This window comes from Stenella coeruleoalba (genome assembly GCF_951394435.1).
Source record: "Stenella coeruleoalba genome assembly, chromosome: 1".
In the NCBI taxonomy this organism is placed as follows: Eukaryota; Metazoa; Chordata; class Mammalia; order Artiodactyla; family Delphinidae; genus Stenella; species Stenella coeruleoalba.
In genome coordinates, this window is record NC_137169.1 from 12960408 (window position 1) to 12987515 (window position 27108).

The 27108-nt window shown below is 55.0% G+C and overlaps 1 protein-coding gene across 3 annotated transcripts; it reads right to left on the minus strand.

Annotated features, from left to right (window-relative positions):
* Positions 1 to 1066: 1066 nt before the first annotated feature.
* RCC2 (regulator of chromosome condensation 2) lies at positions 1067 to 26859 on the minus strand. Of its 3 annotated transcripts, none has more exons than XM_079912100.1 (13): positions 26824 to 26859; positions 25404 to 25689; positions 19759 to 19852; positions 16624 to 16767; positions 13938 to 14069; positions 13481 to 13569; positions 12029 to 12143; positions 9768 to 9934; positions 7706 to 7886; positions 7305 to 7410; positions 6373 to 6445; positions 4263 to 4340; positions 1067 to 3501 (listed from the first exon to the last, which is right to left on the minus strand). In XM_079912100.1, the coding sequence occupies exons 2-13, from the start codon at positions 25680 to 25682 to the stop codon at positions 3397 to 3399; spliced, it is 1563 nt and encodes a 520-aa protein (XP_079768226.1). In that variant the 5' UTR covers positions 25683 to 25689; positions 26824 to 26859; the 3' UTR covers positions 1067 to 3396. The 3 variants fall into 3 exon arrangements, with proteins under 3 accessions (XP_079768226.1, XP_079768224.1, XP_079768225.1); XM_079912098.1 differs by lacking the exon at positions 26824 to 26859 and adding an exon at positions 26720 to 26809; XM_079912099.1 differs by lacking the exon at positions 26824 to 26859 and having other exon boundaries at positions 25404 to 25997.
* Between the last annotated feature and the right edge of the window lie 249 nt (positions 26860 to 27108).

The window sequence follows — 27108 nt, forward strand, 5'->3', positions numbered from 1 at the left end:
TGACAGACTCTAGGCTTGGGGAAGGGAGAGGACTCCCCCTCGGCCTGGTAGGAGCTGCAGGAGGCCAGGCCCGAAGAAGAGTGACCCCCGTGCCTTGTGGACAGCGGGCATCAGCAGGGAGAGGCTCTAGTCTCCTTGGTCAGCAGGTATAAGACTCTGAAGGCCAAGCTGCGACAGGCAGGCCTGCGTGGATCCTTGTTAAGCCCGAAGTGTCCAGGGGAGAGGAAACGAACACCCACTCTAGGACCCAAAGCTGCCTATTGCCCATCAATCATCTCTGCCCACCCCTACGTTTATGGCACAAAAATGCTACGAAGTCAAATGATCCTGAGGTTTAACCACAGCTGCTCCCACCCTGCCCCTCCTCCTGCCGACGGGAAGCTCCAAGCAGTCCAGGTACGTGGAACGGGGCAGTGCCTATGGGAGGGGCTGATCTGATGACATAAAGCAGCCGGCAACCCAGAGGCTCCACAAACTGGACCGGTGTCGGCATGCTGGTGGCTGGTGACCTGGAGCAAAGGCTGTCAACGTGGGTAGAACAGAGAAGGCCTGGGGCCTCTGAACCCACGACTGGCTGCTTGGTGCCCCCCGCTGGGCAGCTCGCCACACTGCCAGTAAGGGGCCAGCACGGCCTGCAAGGGGCACATTTGTGACCAGCGCTGAAGTGACAACAGGGCTCCCTTATGAGGAGTGGGTGGAGGAGGGTGGGGAAGGCACACGTTGTACAGCCCTCTTCAGGCGCTTTCCGCGTCTCCTCCTCTCAAAGCCCCAGGAATAGGACACACGATGAATATGAAAAACTCCACGTTTTGAGTTGGGCCAATGGGGTGCTGAAGCGTCCCTGAGGGTCACACATTTCCAGGAACAGAGCTGGGAGCTCCACTCACCTCCCAACCCCAGCAGGGCTGAAGCCTAGAAGCTAAAACGACCCGCGCTTCCCCGGGGCCCAGAGTGGGAGCCCGGGCCGGGGCAGGAAGGGCTCACGCAAGAAGCCGTTCCGTGTTCTTACGTTCATTCCGCTGAAAAAGAAGTGCAGAAGCCAAAACAGAGTAAACAATGATGTCGTTTATTTAAAATGTTTACTCCAAGAAATATATATATAAAAAAAGACAATTACAGCACTAAACCAGGCACCTTCGACCAAATCACAACCTCTCCTTGGACTCTCCCCTTCGCGCTAAGCCGTCCAGTCTACCTTCCTGAGCTGGAAGACACGTCTGGAGCCCGAAGGATCAGCGCACCCCAGCCCCGCTGCTGTGTCCTTTCCTCTAGGAGCGCAGGACCGTCTCCCCCCACTCATTGTTCTAAAGGATTTTCCCCCTTAGGAAGTTCATTTTAAAATTCTAAGCCCCAAGGAGTGATCGTGGGAGAACAGGGCAGTCTCCACGTGGAAAGGACATCCCTTTCCTGCTCCAGTCCCTGGCAGGGGGCCCGAGAGCGGGCTGGTGGTGGGTTTCAGATGAGTCCACTTGAAGATTGAAGCCCCACTTGGCCAAGGGCAGCTCCTGCAAAGGCCAGGACCCAGGCTACTGCTCCCTTGACCCTCTAGTTGACTGCACAACCCAAGGGAGGCTGCACGGGTACAAGGAGCACGTGCGCCGAAGCCCATTCCAGGAAAGAGGTCTGTCAGGAAACCGAGGGGTTCTATGCAGGGAAGCTTGAGTCAGCAGTGGTAGTTGGGGGGTGATTTGGACAAATCAGGTTAGTTTAGCAGAAGCTCTGAAGTTGCAGAAGCTTCTCCCCTGGACTATAAACACAGGACAGTTGAGACGAGCACAAAGTCAGACTAAATATTAGAAAGAGGCAGGCCGGCCTCCTCCCGCAAGGCCTTGGGACTGGCCAGGACAGATACCGTTACACGCCCTGCGAAGGCATAAGCCACCGCCCCGAGCGACAGGGCAGGGGGGACGAGTAGGGAAAGAAGCAACAACGACTAGATCATTTTTGGCATTTTAACATGGAGACAAAAGTGGTAACAATAGCAAAGCAAAAAATAATAATAAAAAAGACCAATATTTAACTTTCCCATCACCCAAGTCTCACACTGAAGTTCTATCCCCTTTTCCCCATAAGCACCACTGAACTAAAAAATCTATTTTAAAGCACCCAAACCAGTCCAGACCCTCTCGAAACCAAGAGCCCCAGCCAGAGCTGTCGCCTCTCTTGGGTCCAAGCGAGAGGAGGGTTCCGGGAAAGGCACCTCATAACTCACGCAGCGCGACGCCGGGGACGGGTTCGGGCACAGGGCACTTGGCGGGGAGCCGGGGTGGCAGTCACAGCCTCTGTGCTGACACGCAGGGAAGGGGACTTCTTCCGTGATCCCAACTATTTGGTTACACAGCCAAGCAAACGTGACTAGAGAGCTGGGTTAGCGGAACAGGAACCCGGGCCTCAGAAACAGACCGGGCCCCTTCCAGCAGGATCCAGCGGGGGGAAGGGGTTCGGAATAAAGACAGAAGCACAAAGGCGATAAAGGCTGGTACACAAAGGGCTGATCCTTCTTTGCAAGGACTCCAGAATGCACTTTTTACTGCTGGCTGGTCAATCTCTAATAGCGAGTGCTGGCGAGGCGGCCCCGGCTCAGAGGAGCCTTCGAGCCGCATCTGGAACCACGTACACTGTCCCCACACCTGCCCACCCCCGCAAGTCCCCACTGGTTCCACCATCACCTGCTTTTCATTTGGACTTCTTTTACAGCTAAAGCAGATATAAATGGCTACACACAGATCCCCCACCAGGGGGGAAAACGGCAGATTCTAATAATGTCGCGGCCAAAAGGCGGCGGGGGGCTTAGAAGCAGCCAAGGGGAGAAGCAGAACACACACGGCCTGAGCCGGGCTAGAAGGAGAAGCAGGAGAGAAGCGACCCAGATGCTTCCGAGCACACGGGCGCCATCTTGGATGGAGACTGACCACCAGGGACGGTCGTTGCCTAGATGCTGCCGGCTCCTGCAAGGGACACTGTTTTCTGAGCGTGTGGCGACTCCTCTCCCAGGTAGCACCCGCTGGGCTCACCGTGCTAATCACAACCGGGAAGGGGTGTTTTTGACAAGTGTATGTAGGAGAGGGGGGTAAAAAAGGAAAACTTAAAAAAAAAAAACAAAAAACAAACCTAGATTGCTCAAAGTTTCTGCCTCTTTTGTAGGAATGGTAAGTCAACTATGAGCAAATATTTTAATTAATCATTAAGAGGGAAAAAAAAAACACTTTGGAAAGCATACAGGAAAGGTAGTTGACGTTGAATCACTTATAAAAACGGAACCTCAGGGAGTCTTAACAAAAATGCACCTTCGGTCAACTTTTGCTTTTGAAAATTCCTCGTGTGACTTCCCGTCCCAGTGCACGTGGAAATGACAGCTGCCGCGAGAGGTGTGGAGCTGGAGAGGCTCCGGGAGCATCAGAGGGTCCGGGGGTTGTACTCTGGTAGTTTCTTGATCTTCTCCTTCTCCGTCTCACTTTCGTCTCTCGCTATCACCAAGGAGTGTGAGTAACCCATGGCAACCTGGGGGACAAACCAGCGCTGGGTGTGCTTCGGCTAGGCAGAGTTTGGAGCCGACAAGCCCAATGCAGACGACGGGACACAGGGAAGCTGGGCTCGCCAACGGGGGTCAGTACAGAGGTCAAAACACAGGCATCCTGAAAGGCTCAGAAAAGCCCTCTGCTGAGGACCACCAGTGTCAACGTGACCTGCCACCAATGCCCTGCTAGCCTGCCTTCTGGGCGGCCCCGGGAGACAAGGTGGAAAGAGGCCCCCCAGGCAGCGTTTGGATGCCGACTGCCTGCAGAGGCTGCGGGGACTCAGGACCGTGCTCCCTGTTCCCTGCGCCTCTCTGGACCACAGCCCTGCCTTGTGCAAGGGCACAAGCCCCACGTGCGTATCGGTGACAAGGGCTGGCAACCTGGTGAGAGGCCTCGCCCCACCAGCTGCCCACAGCCTAACGGTGCATAGAGTCTTGGGTGAAGGTACCAAGCTGACGTGAGTGATACACTCGGCCTGGAGCAAACCTGCTGTGGCTGGACTCTGGCCGGTGTCCCTCAGGCTGACAGCAGCCGCGGGGCCTAGCCGGCCCACCTCTGTGCCTTCCCTGTCACCCAGCAGAAAACGTTAGCACGGGGCACAGGAAAGCTACACAAGGAGATGTCAGATGCGGCTCAAGCGGGCTGCAAAGAGCAGAAGCAGGAAGAGGCACGATGCAACACTGCTCTTTTCTCTCTGCTCCCGCGGCTGCCCCCCGCCCCCCGGGCCCAGGGCTCCTCACTCACCTGCTCCGTGAAGATGCCGTCGAGCGTCTTCACCTCCTGAGCTGCAGTGGAAGACTTGGGCTTGTGATCCCCATAGCCCTGGTGAGGCAAACAGAGGGATGCTCACAGAACCCGGGTCACTAACGCCAGTCAGAAAGAGGGAACCTCACCATGTGGCTGGACCTCCCACGGGCCCGGAAGCCTCTGTGGCCGAGCCCCGCCGTCTCAGACCCTAAGCCAGGCCCGGGCAGCAACAAGAATCCACAGGTGCCAGCAGGTGACCGGTTCCTAACCCCAGGCCCGAGACGCTAAGACGTGAGCTATAGGGGTTTATGTGATGAGGACACCTTTTAGGGAGAGTCACAGGTCAGATGACACCATGGCGAGGGCAGGAAGAAATGGCAACTGCGGCCCTTCAGGCCCACCAGGTCACAAGGAGTGCTGGCTGTCCCCATCCCCACCTGTGTCCATGATCAGCAATGACTCCAGGACACCGGAGATGGAAGGGACGGTCAAGGACTGCTTGGGGTGGGGGTGGGGGTTCTGTCACGTGCTGTGGTGTGAAGATGGGCGATTTCAAGGTGGACAGGTCCCTCAGCTCAGCTCAAAGAGGGGCCCACACGGCAGATGAGCTTCAGCTGCCACCCGCCAAGTGCCACGCCAACTCCTCACACGAGAGGCTGCCCCCCAAGTCCCCCTCGTTCCCCTCTAGTCTCCAAATCGATACTCAGAGTCTATTTCTGATGGGCCCTAGGAACATCTGTCCTTCTCTAAGAACAACCCGTAAAAACTGGGCAAGGGGGCTTCCCTCATGGCGCAGTGGTTAAGAATCCACCTGCCAAGGCAGGAGACACGGGTTCGAGCCCTGGTGTGGGAAGATCCCACACGCCGCAGAGCAACTAAGCCCGTGCGCCACAAATACTGAGCCTGCGCTCTAGAGCCTGCGAGCCACAACTACTGAGCTCGCGCGCCACAACTACTGAAGACCTCACACCTAGAGCCTGTGCTCCGCAACAAGAGAAGCCACCGCAATGAGAAGCCCCTGTACCACAACAAAGAGTAGCCCCTGCTCGCCGCAACTAGAGAAAGCCCGCGTGCAGCAACAAAGACTCAACGCAGCCAAAAATAAAATAAACAAATAAATTAAAAAAAAAAAAAAACTGGGCCAGGTTCTCAGTCTCTTTCAAGCTTCCACATATGGGGCCACCTCTGAAGGGCCCCCCAGCGTGTGCGGCACATGGGGCCCCCTCTGAAGCCACCAGACTGAAAGCGGGCACACAGCTCCGAGGAAAAGGCATGTTCAGGCCACCAGCCCTGGAGATGGCGCAGGGGGTCAAGAAGCACCCGCCTCCTTCCATCACCCCATCAGCTCCTACCCATGAGAGCAGAAGGAAGGGAAAATAGGCCGAGTTCCCAGCAGGAAATAAAAGAGCCAGGCTGACGATCAAATTGCAGGTAGAACAGGTAGACCGTCAGGATGAGCTCCATAGCCCGGCTGTTCTTGATGAAGACGTTAAAAGTTAAGGACTCACCACGCCCCAGAAAGCTAAGAATCAGACATTTGGTTGAGGAGGCCAACGGTGTGGGGGAATCCGAGGGCCATGGGTTCTAGTCACTCAAGTGACTGAGATTAAAAGCAGGAACACAGACAAACTTATTTGGGAAAAATAAGAGAAGAATGTCCCCAAAAGGCCTAAGAGGCTGGAAACCAGAAAGATTCAATGCATGGTCACAACTGACCCCACCCGTTTAAAAGGACAAGCTGCTCCTGTCGATTGAAACTCTCCTGGGGAGAGGGAAGAGAAACCATCCTCTTTCCTACTGACGTCATCCCACAATGACGGTTTACAAAACATGAGGGGAAATGGGATCTGAAACTTCCCCATTTCAACTTAACAATGTGGACAGAAAGAACTTTCACAATTATTTGATGAGCAAACTCATTAAACCTCAAGTGATCTAAACATTAGGGAATATCGCAGACCTTCAAGCAACAAGGAAACACACACACACACACACACGCAAGCGAGCGCACACACGCACGCATGCACACACTCTCCTCCTGCGAGTTTTCAGGGGTGGTTCAGGGAACCCAGAGAGGGCTCTGCCTCCGCCAGGTGGACCAGCTTACCAGCTCCCCAAAGGTCGGCGACGGGCCCCAGCTGATCGTGCTCTCATCCGCGGCCACGATGATGCTGCTCTTCCTGCAAACGGGCAGAGGCTGTCACCGCCGGGGGCGGCAGCCCAGCGCTGCACCTCACCCACCCAGCAGCCCAGGGCACTTCCCATGGGCTCCCTTCAGGGTGTGACCTACTAGCATTAAAATCAAGCTGGGCCCACTAAAAACTCCATTCCAAACAACACAGCACGGGGCCAATGGGCTGCTTCTGAAGCCCAAATGCTGTCCCGCGCAGGCCCAAACTGCAGAAGCCCTTAGAGCCAGGAGCCTCGGGGCCCCAGATCTCCCCGCCCCACCCCACTCGGGCTCTAGGGCTCTTGGGGTGGGGGGGGTCACTTTTAGATGAATAAACACACTGGGAAAAGGAGAAGAGAACAAATCAGGATGAAGTGAGAGTCTATTCCAAAGGGGGCGGAACTTGCCAGACAACTTGGGCGGGGCTAGAGGTTTCAGATTAAAACCACACCGAACCCCCAACAACTACACTGTCATCTCCCCAAAACCCGGCAGGTGATGAACATTATAAAACTCCTCATCAAGAAGTGCTACAGAGTTCAACAGGTGTCCTCAAAATAAACGGAAAATCACTGACTTGAGGATACTTTCTTGGTCCCACTGTGTCACAGTAACTAAAATTTCCTAACTAAATATGATTTGAACCTGCAATACGAACAGAGCACACCAAGCCTTCGAAGAACGAAACCCTCAGAAGCAGCAAAGCGAGTCACCTGTTCTAAGACCTCCCAACCCCTCTTGCCCCAAGCACAGTCCCTCCCCTTCCTGACTCTAGAATTTGGTGCGCCCTATGCCCCATGGGAAGAGTGGAGCCCTCAAGGGACAAGGCGCCTCCTGGGTGTGTCCAACCGGGAGACACAGCCACGTACCCACAAGCCAGGCTCCGGATTCTCCAGCCGCAGAGGTCCTGCACGGCCTTCGGGTACATGGTGGACTCCCGGGACGTGTTTGTGGCCCCCCAGAAAAACAGACCACCTGGGAAAGACAAACGCGTCTCCATTGTCATCATCATCTCAAGAGCTGGATCCTCATCTCAGCAACATCAAAGGAGAAAGGGAAGAGGACTGGGACCCGCCAGGCACGGCGCTTGGCACCGGTGACCACAAGCGGCTCTGTCCAAAGAATCCAGGAGGTCGATGAAGTCAAGGTCCCTGGTCTTGAATAGGGCAAAGGTCACGGGACTCCCCACCAGAGCACACAGCCAGGGAGGGAAACCCATGACTTGGCCCTGGATGCCTTCTTCCCGAGGCCCGGACGGGGAAGCACTGACCCACTTCGCTGACGGCAAAGGAGCAGGTGTAGCCAGCGTAGATCTGGGACGCCCCGCGTCCAGGGAAGTCGAACAGCTTCACCAGGCGGGGAACCATCTCGTCCTTCTGCTCGGCGTGGCCCAGCCGGCCGTAGCCACCGAAGCCCCAGGAGAAGACGCGCTTCTGGGAGTCCAGGACCAGCTGCAGGAGAGAGAAAATGCAGCGCTGGGACAGGGGACAAGCGGGGTGGCTGCTGTTCTGAGAGCCTGTGGCCAGGGCTAAGGGCAAAGGGCAGAAACACCCAAGATGACCCACACCGGCCTCTGACAGAGGAGGCACCAGCAGCGGGTCCACATGGCGAGGATGTTTTCCCGGCCAGGGACACCATTTTCCATCCCTAACAAATTATTATTATTAAAGCCACAAGTCTTCCCCTTTCCCTCATCAGAAACACAAGGGTGATGTCTCCAGAGCAGGCCACTGCACTCCACTTCCTATTTCAATCCTGACTAGACTGCAGACAGAGCCCAGAGGAAAAGCCCCGCCCACCTTGGATTCTCCTTCAGGCAGGTTCACACAGGTGACCTCCACCTGGTCACAGGTGCAGTGTGCACGGTGACATGTCAACAATTTAAAGTCCATCTTCTTACATGCACCCTTATGTTCACTGCAGCACTATTTACAATAGGCAAGACATGGAAACAACCTAAATGTCCATGGAAAGATGAATGGATAAAGAAAATGTGGCACATATACACAGTGGAATACTACTCAGCCATGAAGAAAACCAAAATAATGCCATTTGCAGCAACATGGATGGACCCAGAGTGTATCATACTAAGTGAAGTAAGTCAGAAAGAGAAAGACCATATGATATCGCTTATATGTGGAATGTAAAATGTGACACAAATGAACTTACTTACGAAACAGACTCACAGACACAGAGAACAAACTTATGGTTACCAAAGGGGAAGCAGGGAGGGGATAAATTAGGAGTCTGAGATTAGCAGATACACACTACTATATAGAAAATAGATAACCATCAAGGCCCTAGCATATAGCACAGGGAACTACATTCAATATCCTGTAACAAATCATAACGGAAAAGAATATGAAAGAGAATACGTATAACTGAATCACTTTTGCTGTACACCAGAAACTAACACAACATTGTAAATCAACTATACTTCAATTAAAAAAATAAAAAATTAAAAAAAAAATAAAATTTTTTTTAAATCCATCTTCTTTTCTTCACAGCATCCCTGATGTCTCATGTTTGAATCATGTGAATGTACAACTTATTAACATGATTTGACACCAGGGGCCTAAGTAAGATCTATTTCTCCTGAGTACGCTGTACAAGGGAGAATCAGTTGTTGGACCTGAAGGGACTGAAAGCTCCCAGTCCTGAGGTCACCCAGCCAGTCGCCTGCACACAGGAGACCGACCTGCCTCTGAACTCTCAGCCCCGGCCCTGCTCCTTCAAGCGAGACGAGAACCAAGTCTGACTCTCAGGCATTTTCAGGCAAAATAACCACAGGAACGCAACTAAGATAAAAAGACGAACATATAGGGACTCCGCTGGCAGTCCAGTGGTTAAGACTTCCACTGCGGCGGGCACGGGTTCAATCCCTGGTCAGGGAACTAAGATCCCACATGCCGAGCGGCCAAGAAAAAAAAAAAAAAGATGCACATACAAAATTTTATTGCCGTTTATCTAGATTGACCTTTAAGGAAAGGAAACACCCTTAATGACTGAGTCTGTTCAACACCCCGTCTGAGATACTGTCTATCGACCTGGAAGAACATCCATGATGTTCTATTAGACAAAAGACAAAAGCAGAAACACTCTTACTGCATGATCCCAACTCAAAGCGTCTGCACGTTCAGCTACATCTGTGGACGCCACGGAGAAGCTGTCAGGGGAGAATGACGCCCCGGGACAACTGAGGGTGGGAAGCCCTTGAGGAGGGCGGGATGTCGAGGGGGCCAGGGTCAGTTCCTGGCTTTGCAAAGCCAAGGGTCTCCACTGACGTGACACCCTGGAAGCCAGAAGAAAGGCCAGAAACGCTCAAGCCTTACCGTGTGGTTAGCGCCGCAGGCCACATCCCGTACCACCACGTTCGGGACCGGCAGGATCTGGCCGTCTTTCGTCTTCTCGATGAAGATCGCCACTCGCCGGGGCACCAGCTCGCAGTCGTACTCTATCCGCTGCGCCCGGGCAATGAACTTGCCATCCGAGTTGTGTCCTGCAGCGACCACAGGGCCGGCCGTCAGCAGCGGCCATAGCACAGAGCACCTGCCCAGCCAGGCTGGGCAGGTCCTCGTGGGGACTCCTGTCAACCAAGGTAGCGTCCTCCAACCTGAGGCGCGACCCAACTTGTGGGGCATAGAATCGGTGCTGTGGGTTGAAACCAGTTTTTTCCTTTTTTTGAAAAATGAATAGAACAGAGTAAGAAACACCCGAGGACACCATCTGTAACGAGGACTTCTGTGAAAATTCTTTGCGAGTGTACGTTTGGGCTGGGCTGTGGACAAAAAAGTGGGAAGCTCCAGATCCAAAGGAAGGGTCTTCTCTGTGCCCCACCTGGGGGCCTCAAGGAGCCCTGCACGGGCCGAGAACGGACAAAAAAGTTCAAGCCACTTTCCCAGGCTTGCTTTTTATTTTATTTTATTTTTTGCAGTACGCGGGCCTCTCACTGCTGTGGCCTCTCCCGTTGCGGAGCAGAGGCTCCGGACGCGCAGGCGCAGTGGCCATGGCTCACGGGCCCAGCCGCTCCGCGGCATGTGGGATCTTCCCGGACCGGGGCACGAACCCGTGTCCCCTGCATCGGCAGGCGGACTCTCAACCATTGCGCCACCAGGGAAGCCCCCCAGGCTTGCTTTTTTATGAATTACCAGTAACCTAATACATCATCATGGTCGTTAAAGCAGAGTTAAACGTACGTTCTCGCCTCTGCCTTGCCTGACACGTCGTGGGAGCGAGCACGGGGGTGAGTGCACGCTGGGGATGCACCTTCCGAGGTCAAGTTCTAGTTCTGAAAAGGGATCTCTCTGGGTTTGGACAATCACACTGAAAACCGGTTTTAAAATAAACTGGGAAGATTAACTGACTCTGTAGATATAAATCAAGCCAACTTCTCAAAATACCTTTAAACAAGTGTAAACCAAGCAAATGAGATTCGGTATAAAGTGCTGCGATGGGGACTGGTTCATGGCAACTGCTCACTAAATGTTAGCTGTCATCCTCATTGCCAGGGGCATTTCATTTCCCTGAAGGAAAACCTACCTGCTGCGACCAGCTGCCTGTCTGCAGATCTGGGGCAGCCACAGACAGCAGGGGGGCTGCGCACGTTTCCGGAAGCAGACCAGAAACTTGCACGGAGACGGTCTCTCCAACAGTCTCTGGCAACTCCCTGGCAACCAAAGCTGAAATGTGCATGGGGCTGTTCTCTCTTATTCACTTCTGACTTAGGTATATTTAGTTTCACAAAGTCACTGTTCCCTAAAGTCTAAAGGCCAGCGAGATGCTCCTCGTTCTATTTATACTATCTTCCATCTGCCTGCTTTTAATGACGTGGAGACCCAGGCAACCCAGATCCAGGGGCTGCAGAGGATCCGGAGCAGCGTGAAACTCAGGAGCCAGCAGAGGGCGCCCACTCCTCACCTCCCACTTGGAAGGAGCTGGAAGGTGGGAAGACGCCAGAAAGGGAAAAAAAAAAACACTTCGGTGTCAGATGGGAAAAGAAAATGGAGACCTTGTAAAGTCAGGATGGAGAGTCATTTTCCACTCGCTGAGAACTGATGAGAACTACCTGCTGAGTTTTACTTTTCTACTCAATGAATAATAAGTAAATTTCATCCCTTCTGTTTAGGGATGAAAATCCGGAAGACAATCCCACTTTTTCATGATATTGGGCTCTTCGTGTGTATACCTGAAATAATGGCTCAGGCCGAGGTTTTCAAAACAACCTTATTCTTGTATAATTTCCTCACTTTCAATGAAGGTAAATCTTTAAATATGAAAATGAATGAAGGTGGTTTGATTAAAAAAAAAAGAGCTCTGATATCCTTTTATACAAAAATGAATTCCCAAATCAGAAAAAAAAACCTTTGTCAGACTCAAGCCCTGACTTTCATTAAGGCAAGTCACTGTCAGACTCCACAACCCCATGAATTACGACATGCTGGTCCACTAACCAGGACATCCACTTAATGGATCAAGGCTATTATCTGCGATCAATTACCCACATTTCTACCATGTGTGTGCAAGCCCCACACTGACTTCTGGTTCTAAACATACAGTTAGATTACAGAGCTTTTAAAAAATGTACTTTGCATACCCAGCTGACCATATTCAGGGCACCCAAAGGAATAGAGGTTTCCTTTGCAGTCCATTATCATACTGAATTCAGCCCCACAGGCCATTTTGGTAATTGGCTGCCCGTTGTACATTATCTGAAAAGAAAAGACAGCAGACTTTTAGACTTTTTTTTTTTTTTAAAGATTGATAAAGTCTCTACCTCCTCACAGGTTGGTGTGAAACAATTACTAGGCTACAAAGGACTTCTAATGGACCCAACAACGCTGGCAACAAAGCTTAGAATGTATGTAAAGAAATACGTCCCAGTATAGAGTCAGTTCAGACAAGCAAATCATGTCCCCGGGTCTTTGTAACCCTCAAAATGCACAGCGCTGTGCCTCACACATCCTGGTGCCCAGTGAATGCTGAATTCAACTGACTGGTGTGGGCACGAAGGTGTCAGAAAACAAAACTAATCACATGTAGTTCCCAAATCCCACTCTAGTCACTAGTTTTGATGTCACGCAACTTTAAAAAGAAAAGCTTTTATAAGCGTTATTGCCAACCAGTAAAATGAACTGTTTCACACTCTCTTGTACTACTGTTAAGAGCCGCTTGCTAATTAGCCTTAATTGAAGGTGTGAAGAAGAAATATAATGGTTCGAAATTAGGAACTTGGAAGACAGCAAAGGCCTTGAGTAATTTGGCTTGGGATTTGGAAACAAATCTGAGAAAGTGCTTAGAAGACTCGCTATTGCAAACTAATCGGTCTGGGAAAGCCAGACTGGAGGAACTGGAGGGCGTGAAGTACCGACATCCCGGGAAATCGCGGGGAAAGGCGATGAGACTGGGGAGGGGATGTTGAGTCCTGGGCTCTGTCCCCGCCCCGGCTCACTCTGGGAACCGTCACATTCCACTGCAGAGCAAATGGCTAACAAAACAGCAACACCTCGAAAATCCTGCAAACTATAGGTACGTTTGGCCGAGGTCAAGGTCTCTTTTTAAGACCAAGAAACCCAAGTCCCTTCCCTCGTCAGACACTCACTGTAGCATCCTGCTGCCTTATGTCAGTAGTTCACTTTTTAGGTATAAATCCCACGCCTCCAAATGACCCAAAGTTTTTCAGGAATGAGAGACGACCGACCTCCTATTTGTGTTCTAAGTACGTGGCCGGTGACTTGTTACAAAGTCAAAACTCAGAGTATTCTCAGATAAAGACCGATCACATCCATGTAACAATTCTCACTTTGGAATAGAACAGGCTGCAAACAGGCCTCTGGAACAAATTATTTCAGTCGGAATGAAAAACTGTTTCTAGAGATGTTCTTCACCGGTGAACATCTAACCCTGACCCACTCAAAGCATCGAGATCCTCCTTTTACAAGGGACCCAGTAACTCAAACAATGGAGAGGAATGTCTGATCTCACCCCAGAAAAGCCAACCCCAAAGCAACGAGAAACAAAGGCCCTGAAGGCGGAGGAGGGCGGGCACCTGTGCGGGGCTGGGCACGGCGTCCGTCTGGTTGCCGAGGCCCAGCTGCCCCATCTTGTTCTCCCCGAATGCAAACACGGAGCCCGTTTCTGGAAGGAAAGAACAACATTCATCACCAAAGGGAAAATAATGCTGAGTATTCAGAACTAGGCTTGGAATCAAAGGCTCTAAAATAATAAAAACAGCTCCTTTGCCAGGAAGAATGCAAGAGAGACAATTCTCCAAAACGGGGTGGGGCAGATACCTCAGAGCAGACCCACTCCCCAGCAGAGACCCTCCCGCTGCCCCAGCCACTGGTGCCCGTGGGCTAGGCTCCCGATGCCTCAAGCAGCTGTCCAGCGGTCTCCCTGGGCATCTTTCTGATCGTGACCATGGGTCACGGGGGCAGCCCCACCCCCTGCCCCAGGTGGACCATTTGGCCTCTGACCCCATTTTGAGGGAAGCGGCCCTTCCTTACCCGTCAAGGCCAAGGTGTGGTTCCGCCCACACGCCGCGGACACGATCACCTCGTGGCTGAGCCCCTCGATGAGTCTGGGGGCTTCAACTCTCTTGGTGTCGCCATGGCCCAGCTGGCCCTTCTCATTTCGCCCTGCGGGTCAGGAGCAGGATAGATAAAGCGGGGAGGAGGAGAGAGGGCGGCTGGAGCAGCTGCCGGGCGAGGCTGGGTCTCCCAGAAGGCGCCCTCCAAACCCACAAGCCCGGCTCCGCAGGCAATGCCAGCCTTTCAAGGTTGCCGGTGGGGTCGGGTGACTAGATGAGATACGCAGGGCTGTCCCCAGAGTCGCCTCGGCGTGCAGCTACCAGCCACCACCTCACCTGCTCTGACCCTCTTTTCTGGGGCAGTGGCTGGGACAGATCGGAGCACTTTCGCCAGCTCTCTGCCCCCGAGGGAAATGGAAGAAAACCAGGTTCAACCTGGATGGTACACACGAGCGGACGAGCGCTCAGGGAAGCTCACAGCTCTCACTTCTCACCACACCTGCCAGACGCCAATTCCTTCATTCGCTTCACTCCGAGGTATTTTAAGATGGTAACACCTGCCTCACAGGAGTCTGATTCCCTCAGCGCCCCAGGCGTCTACCGTGGACCCTGTATTTCTCTCCTCTCTAAGCCCACCTCCCACAGACCAGCCTTCGCAGGACGCTTAGCCGCGTGAACCCCAGCGACGGCCAAAGGCCAAGACTGCTCTGAACACAGGCCCTCCCTGGCCACGGGCTGACCTCCACCTCCGGGGCTGTGCTGGCGTGGAATCGGGGGGTGCCGGAGGTCGAGACCTGCCAGGCCCTCTGCACCACAGTCCTGCCCCGACACAGCCCTGCAGCTCAAAGCAGGTGTGGAGAGCTGGGGGGCCGGAAGGCTGGCCCCCCTAAACCGTACTTAGTTTTCAACACGGGCTACAAGGGTTCCAAACTCAGCACCTCGGTGGGCCTCTCCCAGGTACCTCTAAGAGAAGAACCACACTTGTTACCGAACAATTCGGGAGATTTTATGGGGCCAGAAAGCCAGGCAATTCGGAAAGCGGGGGAGGTTTCCACATCCTTCCCCAACAATGAACTTTGACCTTGCAGTCATGAAAGAGGGGGAGCAGAGCCACAAAGATGAGCCTCAACTGTCCTGGACAGGGCTCGAGAAGGGGTGACCAGCCGCCGTTACTACAGGAAAACCGTCCTCGGGCTTTGATTATGGCGCTCCAGCAGGACAGGCGGACACCAGCTTCTAGTGGAAAGTGCCCAAGTTCACTGTGAAAGGCACGAACGAGGACCAGACGCGGTTTTTCGGCTCGAGAGGCCCAGGTGGTCAACGGGTGCAGACCCCGTGAATTCCGGGCCGCAGCACCGAGGCTCTCGGGCGCTGGACTGGGCCCTGAGCCTTCCAGGGACTCACTGTGGACTCATGACACTCCCACTGGCTCATCCCCCCTACAGCGGCGAGTCTGCTCATGGGACACGTCTTTGTTCTGGGGCAGGTCAGACGCACAGCTTTTAGAATCATTCCCTGCCCAGGGGGTCGGCAGAGGGGACATTTTTAGAAGCAACACGAAAGTGACATTCAGTAGAGAGATCAGAAAGAGGACACCTGAAGTTGGGAACCCCGACGTAGGAGGCTGCGTTCAGGGTTGGCACAACGGGCAGAAGGGGGTTTTGGGGGAGGGACACAACCCTGCCCCAACTGGCAGCAAACGAAAATCGTGGCAATGTCAGTGTGTCACCAAGAAACTATGAAGTTTAAATTTGGGCCAGACACACTTGTTAGCTTTTTTTCAACAGAATTACAAAATTAGCAGAGTGCAGGGAAGACAACAGATGTTAATGTATTTGGACTTTGGTACAGCCACTCATGAAATTGCAAAAAAAAAAAAAAAAGGTTCAAACATCCCAAAATAAGAACGCAGTCTTATGGACCCAAAGCTAGCCAAAGGGCCAGAAACAAAGGGTGAGGACAAACGCCAACACCGCCTGCGGGAAGAAGAGCCCAGGAGGCAGCAGAGGGCGTGGGGGAAACTGAGCCCCAGCCGGGACCTGTGTGAAGGCTCTGGATGAGGAAACAGGGCAGGCGGCGTGGAAGCACTCTGCAGGGGACCCTGAAAGGGAAGGGAGGCTAGAAGACAAGGACAGCGCCCCCCAGCACCCAGGCGAGGGAGTCCAGCGGCAGGGCAAGCAGATCACCTTGGAAAGAGCAAACTCAACTCTCTGGGGCGATGGAACAGGAAACAGAGGAACAGAGACTCGGGCTGGTGTCACCACGTGGCAGATGTCAAAGCTGGTGGCATTTAAAGTGGCAAGAACAGAGGTCTACGTCACACCGTGCTGTGTGCTGGGGGGACAGCACACCTAAAATAGGAATTCGATACTAGGCACACCTCGGTATCAGATCCAGAGTCAGTCAGAACGTTCGGGAAAAGGCTGCCTAAAGAAGAGGATTCAGAGAAATCGGGGGTTACGTACAGACCAAAACCTGGCAGAGGAGGGGAGGAAGCGATGTTTTCACGGGGCACAGACTAGCCGGGCATCAGGAAGAGAGGAAACGCACAGCAAGCAGCACAGCCCCGGAGGGCGGACGAGGGTCTCCCCTCCAGGGGATGGGGGACGGGAGCCCACCCGCGGGCCGGGCCACGGGTCTCGCCGCGTCCCCGTGGTACTTACCCCAGCTCCACAGCTTCCCTTCCGTGGTGATGAGGAGGCTGTGGGCGGCGCATGACCCCGACACCACCGTCCGTACCCGGACCCCCGAAAGGCACCCGTACCTGTGGGGCCCCCATAAGTTCTGACCGAGGTTGCGGTAGGCGGCTGCGAAGGCAAAGGGAACACACGTCAAACGGCTACAGAGCCCCGGTGGGTTCCGAGAGCTGCCCCAGTGTCACCAGCCAGAGGGCCGCCCCCCACTCCCCACGTAAAGCCCACCCTCGGGGGCTCCCGGGGCAGCGCACCAGCGGTGTGGACCCGTCGGTGGCCATCTGCACCGACACCGCCCCACCTCCGTCTCTGGCCCGAACCCAGCTGCCCAACAGCCAGTGGCCGAGAAGCAGGTGCCACCGCCTCCACCCTGCAGCCCCGCTGGGCTGGGGGCCGACCCCGAAGAGCAGGGAGAAGACCCCCAGTCTCCCTCACCCTCCCGGCCCTCTACCTGGGGGTGGGGAGGGGCTGGGGGCCTGCAGCCACGAGGCTCCCTTGGGGGCCAAGCCCGAGCCTGCACCCCATCTTTCTCAGGAGTCCCACCATGCTGGCCGAGTCATGACCCCTAGCTCCGCCCGTGTATCTGCTCCCCCGGAAGGCCCTTTCCTGCCCCCTGCCTCTGTTCTTCACCTCTCAGGTCAAACACCCCCTGCTCTGGGAAGCCTTCCTTGCCCGCATCCCCCTTTCAACTCGTTGCTTTCTGGACCCCAGCGCCCTGTGAATCCTGTCACAGCACTTATCCTACTGAGTTCCCGTGCCTCCCACCCCGAGGGCCAGGGCCTCCCCGTGCCTGGGGCAGGGCACTGGGAAGCGTTCGCGGGCATGGGGGGCGGGGGGAGACAGCCGCCTCCATCACACCCCCCCCCTTCACCTTGTTAGTGGACAGGGCGTGGCCGATCTGGGGCTTAATTTCCTCAACTTGGGGCTCTCAAGGACAGAAAAACGAGCCCATTTTTAGGTCCGTGGTGACTATTATGAAATGCTAGCTGCTGCCGAAATCAACTGTGTCAGACTGACCTGGATGCTGGAACGGATTGAGAGGTCAACTTCTCCATCAAGTACCTGGCTCCACGCGAGAAACTCTGTAGAACTGTTCCCGTCCGTCCCCACCCTGCCCGCACCCCACCAGCAGAGGGTGCCGGGTGCGGCCTCTCATTGAACTACCTGGGGCGGGTCAGGCAAGAGAGGGAAGTTCCCTACCATGATTCAGGGCACCCCTGAGCTTCTCCACCCGAAGACGCTCCTCTACCACTGAAAGGTGAAAGAAGACCCAGCAATTTCCTGGGAAAGAGCAAACCAGAAACGACAGCCTTCACACCTATGCTAACGTCTGCTCATCATGGTGGCATGACGGCCGTGTGCCATGCCTGTGGACAACACGCAGTGCCAGGAGACGCCACGGGACACCAAGGCTGACCCAGAGTGGCTAAGCGGACCCCTCACAGCTGAGTGGATGGTCTGATCTGCCAAAGCATCTTCCCTGCATGAGCTCCACGAATGTCAGTGCCCAAGATGTCATCAGCTCATGAGAGGCAGGGATTCTCGGGGCCTCCCAAGGAACCTTCTTCAGAGGGATCCTAGTCATACGAAATGCAGAGCAGCAGTCCCGGGCCACTCGGCCTGGCTGGAGGTTGTTAATGCCCAGGGCCTGGTCCTGGTCAGAGGTGGAGCACAAAATCACTGTGTTATCTTGAAAACGAAGGGGGCTGCTGACTTTATGAGATCCAGTGACGCGTACCCAAGAGCCGATGGGCTCTCGGAAGGAAGGCAGCTTCGAGAATGGGACGGACTGGGAAAAGCGAGGGCGGGAGGGGAAATCCTTCTTCCCTTCATGTTTGGCACCCGTGGGAAAACAAATTCTCCCTCCCTTCCCGTTACGTCTACTGGCTAGTTCACAGAGAGCCGAAAGACACTGCAAGACTTTAAAATTTTTGTTTAATTACATAAAACTTCATTCAGAGGGAGAAACATCTGGGAAGCAAAGGTGGGCCTCGGAGAAGACAAAAAGGCACTCTTCAAATGAGCCCAAGTGGGGCAAAATTCCTGCAACTAGAGGCGGCCCCGCTCTGCCATGGGTTCCCCTCTGGAATCTATTTCCCGCTTGGGGCCTGCGTGTCTCTAATTGCAAGTGGGCCACTCATTTAAAGAACAGCTTGGAGAAACAATGCGACACCTGCGCCAGGGCTGGCAGGGAGACTGATGTTATCACGTCCCAGGAGAGGTTCCAGGTGACACCAGCCATCAGGCAGCTCAGGCTGAGAGCTTGGTCCTGAAGGCTGGGCACTTTTCCCAACAGGAAGAAAATGGCTCAAACCCATTTCTAACTCATCTGGACCCTGAGTGCCACTGAAACCCCGCCCGCTGTTTTCATGGATTAAGGTCATCTCCACTGCCCATCCTGAGGCCCCAGGGAGTGTCAGTGTGCAAATATTTGTTCACCGGGCAATGCCGGTAAGTACTTTGGGAATCTTTCCAAATGAAATCAAGAAGCCATAAAATATGGCAAAGTACCAGCCTTACTTCTCTTGGATGGGCCAGTATTCTCCTGAGAAAAGACACCAATTTTCTAAAAACACTTGGGGGCTAAGATACTTCTTAGGGCTTCCCTGCTTCCTCCACTCCAGACTGCTACTTGCTCTGTCAAACCAGTTCCCGCAACAACCTGGCAGTTTGCAAGGAAACGTGGACTCTTTTGAAATGTCTAACAAGTTCGCCATCTGACACGTGACAAATATCGAGGACATTCTGACATTCCACAGCACCAGCCTCTTCATCTTAATGAAAATAAGTGACATGAGAAGATGGGGAAAAAAGTGTCGAGGTTTATTTGAGGCTACTACTTATATTTTTCTGTTTAATCTCAATGGAATTTTCAAAAGCAGAGTTGTACCCAAGTGAGAGACTTGCCCAAGACCCGGGTTCAAATCCAGCCCCATCACTAGAGTGGCTGTGTGGCCCTGGGCAAATCGCTTGGCCTCTCTGAGCACTTCTGTAAAGAGAATACCTACCTGCAGACAGTCACCAGAATCACACTGGACACCTCGCACACAGGAAGCACTCAATCAATAGTAGCGTCTTCTATTCTTTAGAAATTGTTTCTCATACCTTGTTGCTTAGGCACTTCTTTTCGACCAATCAAGTCCCAGTTGGTTGCCCCAAAAATCAAAAGCTGCCCTTTGCACTTAGACCCTTCAAGTTTCTACAGAGACAAAGAGAGAGGGAGAAAGAATTAGCTTGTAATGCTGCTTCTAGCTTCCCAAATCTGTCCAACGACAGCAGGAAACAGAATAATTCATTGTTAACGCTGTCCCTCAGCGGTTCACACAGCGGACAGAGGGACACCTCGCCAGCCCCTTCCATACGTGGAATCCCGAACCTGCCCCGGCAGCTCATCGGTTAAGCCCAGGGTCTTTTTTATCCTTTGATTTCTCTTTAAAACATCTTTGGCAAAAGTCTACAAAAGAAGCCAAAAGCAATTCCTCCCCTCCGCTCTGCAGACTGCCTTGTACAGGTATTTGCAATAGGCCTGCTGTGTCACACAGGGAGTGAGCGTTAAAACCGCTGTCCTCAGGGCCAAGGCTGCATCTTCCCGCTGCAAGCACAGCATACCTCACATGGACCTGAAGGCTTTGGGGGCCCGGGGCATCTCTGCACAGCGATCCCATCGGTTGACTTTCCTATCCTCCCTGTGCACTGCCCTCGCTGCCAGGAGCCTTCCGCGGGGGGAAAACAGCAGAGCCCCGTGTTCATTCCTCCACTGGAGGGAGGAAGACCCACGTGGGGCTGGCGGATCAGATGGGGCAGCCTCCGATGGGCTCGTCCTCACTGCTGGCCGAGAGCCAGGGGACCGATGGCCAGTGGCCCCGCCAGTATACCTCAGTCCCCATCCTCCATCACTAGGGCCACACGCTCTCACTGTCACAGGGGGAGCATGTGCCACTTAAAAAGGCCACTGTCTGAGTCCGGGTGGCACTCGTTCTGTGCTCAGCCCTTCCCTTCGATTCTGAGATGCCCAGCACACTCTTTAAAGTCGACTGTTAGTCAAAGATCCACTTCTGAAGGCTCCACTTAGTTCCACACAGGCAAGGGAAGCAGTAACTTCCCGTTCTGCTTTCATCCTTTACATCATCAGCATCCCAGGACGTTAAAAGCAAAGGAGGAGTTTTCCTTCGGTTTACAGAAGCATTCTTGGAAGGCTGTGAGGAAAAAAAGGCCACACAGCTGCAAATCCAGTCATTCTAAGCCCTACACAGTGACTGCCCGGGCGGTACGTGCTGGCAGCCCAGTACCTGCATGTGTAAGAGGAACACATCCTTATGGGGGGCATTCCGTTTCTTAGGGAACTCTGGGCAACCCAAACCCGATGTCACGGGCACACCCTGCCCACCACCCGCCGGTCCTGTCATGCTCGCCCGCTCAGCCACGAGTACAGGGCTGGAGGCAGACGGTCCATCTACAGCGCGCACCCACGGTCAGCAATGCAAAGGGGCGACAAAGCAGCCAGGACTGGAGGATGACTTCGCCACACTTCAATTATTCAGAGAATGACCTTAATCGGGGTAGTCCAACCCCACAGCACCCAGACTCCAGTTACTTGAATGGGAGCCGAGTTTCCCCTGGTTATCTCCCCTTCTTTGTTTAACTGGCGGGCCTGGCTGGAACATTCTACAGGTCTACTGCAGGAGACAAATAGCGTCAGGGGATTGTCAAGTTCCCAGTGGAAGGAGCAGCCCTGGGTCTCTGCCCACAATACTGACTTGCTCTCCACTATTCCTCGGGTCTGCGTGGAGGGGCAGCAGAGACTCAGAATGGACCAAAGCACCGTGGGATGAGCTACCAGGCCAGAGGGTGGGGAGAGGATTCCGGAAGAGCCGTGACCTCAGGCCAGGCTGCCCCCACCGGCCCCTAGGTGGGCAGATACGGCTAAACCACTCCACACCAAGGAGCGCTCAGCACTGCAACAGGTCGGCAGTGCTGCTGGCTGCCGCGGGACCTGCAGCTCTGCCAGAACTAGCTGCCATCACCCTGGGCACAAGCAGGGTCTCCTCTGTGACCTGGAGATGCCAGCACCTGCACAAGGGGACAAGGGCTTATGTGTACTGGCCCATCGAGCCAGCTGAGCATTTATACAAAACCCCAAGCCTTCCGACACAAGGTGTTTGTGGGAAACGTTGATCAACACTGGTCAACTGTTTCCTCCAGTGACAGTGGTCCAAGGAGGGTGGTAAGCCGTACCTTAACTGTGTTTTTGTCATGGGCCTCATTTCCTCACACGTTAGATGTTATCTATATAACTCTTTGCTGTAGGCTGCTTATAATTCAATTCTTCCCTCCACCTTATATGAAATAAAAAATTCAAGTAAGGACCAGAACTCCTAACACCCACTTAAAAATCACAGCCATGGGCTTCCCTGGTGGTGCAGTGGTTAAGAATCCACCTGCCAGTGCAGGGGATACGGGTTCGAGCCCTGGTCCGGGAAGATCCCACGTGCCGCGGAGCAACTAAACCCGTGCACCACAACTACTGAGTCTGTGTTCTAGAGCCCGCGTGCCACAACTACTGAGCCCGCGAGCCACAACTACTGAAGCCCGTGCGCCTAGAGCCCGTGCTCTGCAACAAGAGAAGCTGCCGCAATGAGAAGCCCGCGCACCACAACAAAGAGTAGCCCCAGCTCGACACAACCAGAGAAAGCCCACATGCAGCAACGAAGACCCAACGCGGCCAAAAATGAATAAATAAATAAAAATTAAAAAAAAAAAATCACAGCCCATGTCCCTCTTTGTCACAGAGCTGAACCCGCCCACAGGTGGGAAAGACCCCGGATGCGGGGGGCTCCATCCAGAGGAACCCCAGGGACAGCTGCCAGGGCTGCAAGCACCAGAGGTTACAGGACCCTCCCTGGGCTTCACCGATGGGTCAAGAGATTGTTTTCTGGATGAAATCGGCAGTCATACTGCCCATGTCTAAATATCATGTGGCAGAAAAGCTGGGAGAACAGTCTGCCAACAGGATGGGTGAATTTCGCTGGCCGGGACACACGCTCCGAGCTTCTTCAATCAACAAAATGGGGTTTCTGGCCCAAAGCGGTTTTTGAATCACTGCCCAAGCGCCAGGAGCACATGTACGAGGCTGAGAGTCGATCTCTAACACGCATCCATTTAGAAGGCTGTCGCTCCCGGCGGAGGGAAGACCACTCAGAGAGAGGGCCGCAACGCCTACTCCCTAGTGGGCTATCAATAGCGACTAAGACAGGCTTCAAGCTCAGCTTTCAATTGTATTTATTTGGTCCTTTCAGACGGAACAGAGTTGTCTCAGGGCCCACAAAACCTGAGCAACCCAAAACTAGAAGAACTACAAAGACCTGGACAGCTTGTGACACTCACCTGTCTTCTAGGAGTCAGCCAAGGCTGCTCGCTTTACCGACAGGGTTACGAAGTTCACAGGGAATTCGGGCTGCATCAAACCTAGAGGGTCGTAAAATGCTCATCTGATACAACTACACGGAAACCTGAGGTCCTTGGAGAGAGCATTTTCCGAGACTGAAATCCTAAGAATGTTTTATAAAAATACACAGCTTTTCCTCAAGGCAACTCTGTCCCTCAACCATACAAGTACTTGGGGTTCATCTTTCACAAGCCCAACATCTGCCGCTTTGAGGTAACTGAAGGCAACACGGCTTCAGACAACTCCTGGCAGCTGCTCTCATACAAACCTCCTTCCAACAGCCCTGAACGGCAGCGAGGCTTGCGAAACTCTCAGTAAAAAGTCTCTTTCTGAAAAGAGCTGGGGACGGCCGCTGGCCTGTGGCAGCAGACAGGATTCTCAGGACTGCTTCCCAGGCGCTTCCCCTGGAGTCTAGGAACCCGGCACCAGGGATTCACCCAGGACTCGGGGCAATGCCCACCTAGGGCAAGGCATTGGGAACGCAATGGGACAGCCTGGGCCTGGCCTTGACCCTGGACCAACGGATGCTAAAAGTGAAAGTGACTTAAAGCTTGAGGTGTGCACTTTCCATGAAGCACAGAAGAGCATCATTCGTTGGACCCTCAGTCTCCTGATGGTGTGCTGGCCAGTCCACTGCACATGCTCTCTCTCCGTGACTACCTCCTTGGGTGAATCTCAGCATCACGGTAAGAATCTTTTACTTCCTGATAACAAAACTCATTACTCTAAAAGGTTGACTGGAAACACTCGAGAGGCAATGCAGCAGAGGCAGAGCCCAGCTGACCTTTCTTTTCAGTTCCCTCTTAACACCAGGATTGGAGGGAAAATGTCTGGAGTCCCGCACAGAAGATCACATTTGTTAAAGGAAAACAGTCCCTGCGCTCCCTTTTCTCAATACTGTGGTCATGGCCATGACCCTGGTCCTGGCCTGGTCCCCAACCCCAGGTGACACGTTTCAGTGATACAGGCTCTCCTTAACATCACCCTCCTCCACCATCTAACACGTTGACCCTTTCCACTGAGATGGCAGTTACAAAGCCATCTCCACATGAACAATTTGCAGAGGCGTTAAGGATGACATCAGAAAAAAACCCTGAGCCCAATGGAAATCTAGCTCCATGTCATCTTGGGCTAGTCCCTTAGACTCTGTGCCCCAGTTTTCTCACCTATAAAGTGGACCTAGAAGTGCAATTATTTTTAACCATTTAAATACTGTCTGAACTCCCCCGGGGGAAATCACGCTGGTACGGACTGAGAAAAGGATCCCTCCAGACCGTGAGACTCTAGACCCTAAGTGCAAGTTCTTAACTCTTTTGGAGTCATCTGAGCATCTGGTGAAAGCTTTGACCCTAAACACATGTCCCACACTAAACCCGTGGGGTTTGAGCATCACTGAACCCACGTAACATCTCTTGCTCCGCAGGGTTTTGCAGGCATATGAATTGGTCACGATCTTAATTAAGATTTGAAGGCCCAACTCTAATGAACAAATTGAAGCCCACTCAGACCACGGGGGTGTGGGGGGGGTGCTGCACCGAGCCCACACCAAGCGCTCGTTCCCTCAGACCACAAGTGACGAACAAAGCCCAAACACCTCTGGGGGTGTGGGGGCCCTTCCCGACCTCCAGGGGGAGGGCTCTCCGGAGCATGCGCCCTCGCACCCTGCCCCGGCGCCCGCCACCCCCGCCTCCCCGGCGGCGCGAGACGGCGCAGGACCGCACGGGGCATGCGCGGCTGCCGCCAAGCCCCGCCCCCCCGGAGCGCCGGAGCCGAGGCGGCGGGAACCTCAAAGCCCCGGCTTGAACCGCCGCTCCCGCAGCGCGCTGGCGGCCCCCTCCCCCGCGGTGCCGGGGCCGACCGGCGGCCAGAGGGGGCCAGGGGCGACCAAGGACACGCTGCGCCGCGCCCCGGGCCCGGTGCGCGCCTCCCCTCCTCCGGCCGGAGACAACTTGGAAAAGTCTCCCTTCCCGGGGCGGGAGGGGGAGGGGAGGCGGAGAGAGTCGGCTCGAGCGGCGCCGGGGGCGGGGCCATGACCCCCTCGCGCGGGCGGGCGCGGGCTCCGGGTGCCCCTCCCCCGGCGGGGGGCCCGGGGCGCGCGCCCCAACGGCCAACGGCCGCGCGGGTGGGCGGCGGCGGGGTCGGGTAGGCCCCGGCCCGCGCCCGCCCCGCGCCCTTTTGTTATGCGGTGGCGGCGGCGATGATTCAGCCCGCGGCCTGCGCCGGCCCCGCCGCCCCCGGTCAGGACGCGCGCGGTGACGTGCCGCGGCCCTTGCCCCCCGGCCCCCTGCCCCGGCCCCGCACTCACGACGCGCTCCTTGGTGTGCTCAGGCTCGGTGATGACCACGGCCGCGCCGCCCGCCTTGCCTGCCGCCGGCCGCGCCGCGCGCTTGCCCCCGCCGGGTGCCCCGTCGAGCTCCAGGCCGTCCTCGTCGCCGCTGCTACCGCCGCCGCTGCTGCTGCTGCAGCGCTCGGGCCGCTCGCGCTTCCTGCCGGCCGGGCCACCGCGCTTCCTGGGCCCGGCACGGGCCGTGCCGTTGCCCGAGCTCGGCTCCTCCCAGGCCGCCGCCGCCTTCTTCCTGGGCATGGTCGCGCTGGAGGAGACACGGGGCAGCGGCGCACAATGGACGGGTTATAAACTGCGCGGGGGGAGGGGAGCCAGCCGAGCCACCGGCCTCCACTTCCTCCCCTGCCCTCCCCAAAGTGGCGGCCGCGGGGTGGGCGGAGAGGGGGCGAGCCGGGAGGAAATCGCGCCTCTCCTGGGCCCCGGCGCGCCTCCTCCGGGGAATCCCGCACGGGAGCCCAGGTCCCCGACTGCAATCCGCTCAGGGAAAGAAAAAAATGGAGACCCCCCCCCCCGGGCCCTTCCTCAAGTTAGGTTTGCCTACATCGCATCATAATTGCAGCCAGGTCCCCAAAAAGTAAAGGGAAAGAAAAAGGAAGTCTCTGATCCCCGAGGTTTTAATTAGAGAAGGCTTTGGGACACTTCAAAGACCCCCTTTTGGCACCTTGGTGAAGGAGCTACCCCCTCCGCGGCGGCCCCACCTGCTGCTTTTGTCTCCGCACCCCCGTCCCCAAGCCCACTCAAATGCAGTTCTCTCCACCCCCCGCCTGAGTCCCCAATTCCGCTCCAGCTTGGGGGTTCCGACCTCGGGGTCTAGCCGAATCCCTTAGGGTTGGCTGCCCCCCACAGAAGGGTGGGAGGGTGGTGGCGCAAATAGAGCCGGCCCCCGGCCCCAAACACCTGCTAGCACAGACACGAAAAATAAAAACTTTAATGGTGCCCGACACTCTTCCCGGCCCCTCCCCGAGCGTGCGGCTCAGCCGATCCTTCCGATCCCGGCTGCAAAGTGCCCGGCTCCGCCGCTACTTTCCCCCAGCGTCCCTGCCCCTTCGCCCTGTCTGCTTTTTTTTTTTTTTTTAAATTGATTTTGAACAATGGGATCTCTGTCTGTCTCCGATTAAACCACGTGGATCCGCCTTCCTTCCCCTTTTTATTCATTCAATTCCCCCAACCTCCCCCAGGTTTTTTTTCTCTTTTTTTTTTACCTTTTCTCCTCTTTAAAAAAAAACTTTCCCAGACCCCGCAAACTGATCATTGTCGATTTCATTTTCAGCCCCTACCTGCGTGGAGTGATGAGAAACCGGAGAAAAAAGGAAGAGGAGAGACTAAAAGAACCGAAGGGCTTGTTTTCCCCCAGCCCAGACGAGGTCTCCAGCCCACTCACCAGATACACTTAAAATGTAAATACAAGCTTCCAGAACAAATGCTACAACACAAAACAGAAACACATGTGCTGCCGGGCGGCAAGCGAACGCGCGGCGGGGCAGGCGGCGCGGGTCCCGGGGCGCCCGCGCCCCCTGCCGGCCGGCGGACCCGGCGGCGGCCCGGCCCCCGCCCTCGCCCGCGGGGCAGCCCGGCCCACCGAAGCCTGCGCTGGGCGCCACGCCGCCAGCCTTCACTCCCCGGTCCTGCGCGTTTCGCAGGCGGCGCAGCACGTCCAGCGCGTCAG

What these genes read in the sequence shown, in the direction of transcription:
- RCC2 (XM_079912100.1), bottom strand. Translation starts at nt 25,682, where the DNA reads ATGCCCAGGAAGAAGGCGGCGGCGGCCTGGGAGGAGCCGAGCTCGGGC. An exon ending in AGCACACCAAGGAGCGCGTC is followed by an intron (nt 19,853 to 25,403) that starts GTGAGTGCGGGG and finishes TTGTCTCTGTAG; the next exon opens with AAACTTGAAGGGTCTAAGTG. An exon ending in CGCCGACCTTTGGGGAGCTG is followed by an intron (nt 4,341 to 6,372) that starts GTAAGCTGGTCC and finishes TTGCCTCACCAG; the next exon opens with GGCTATGGGGATCACAAGCC.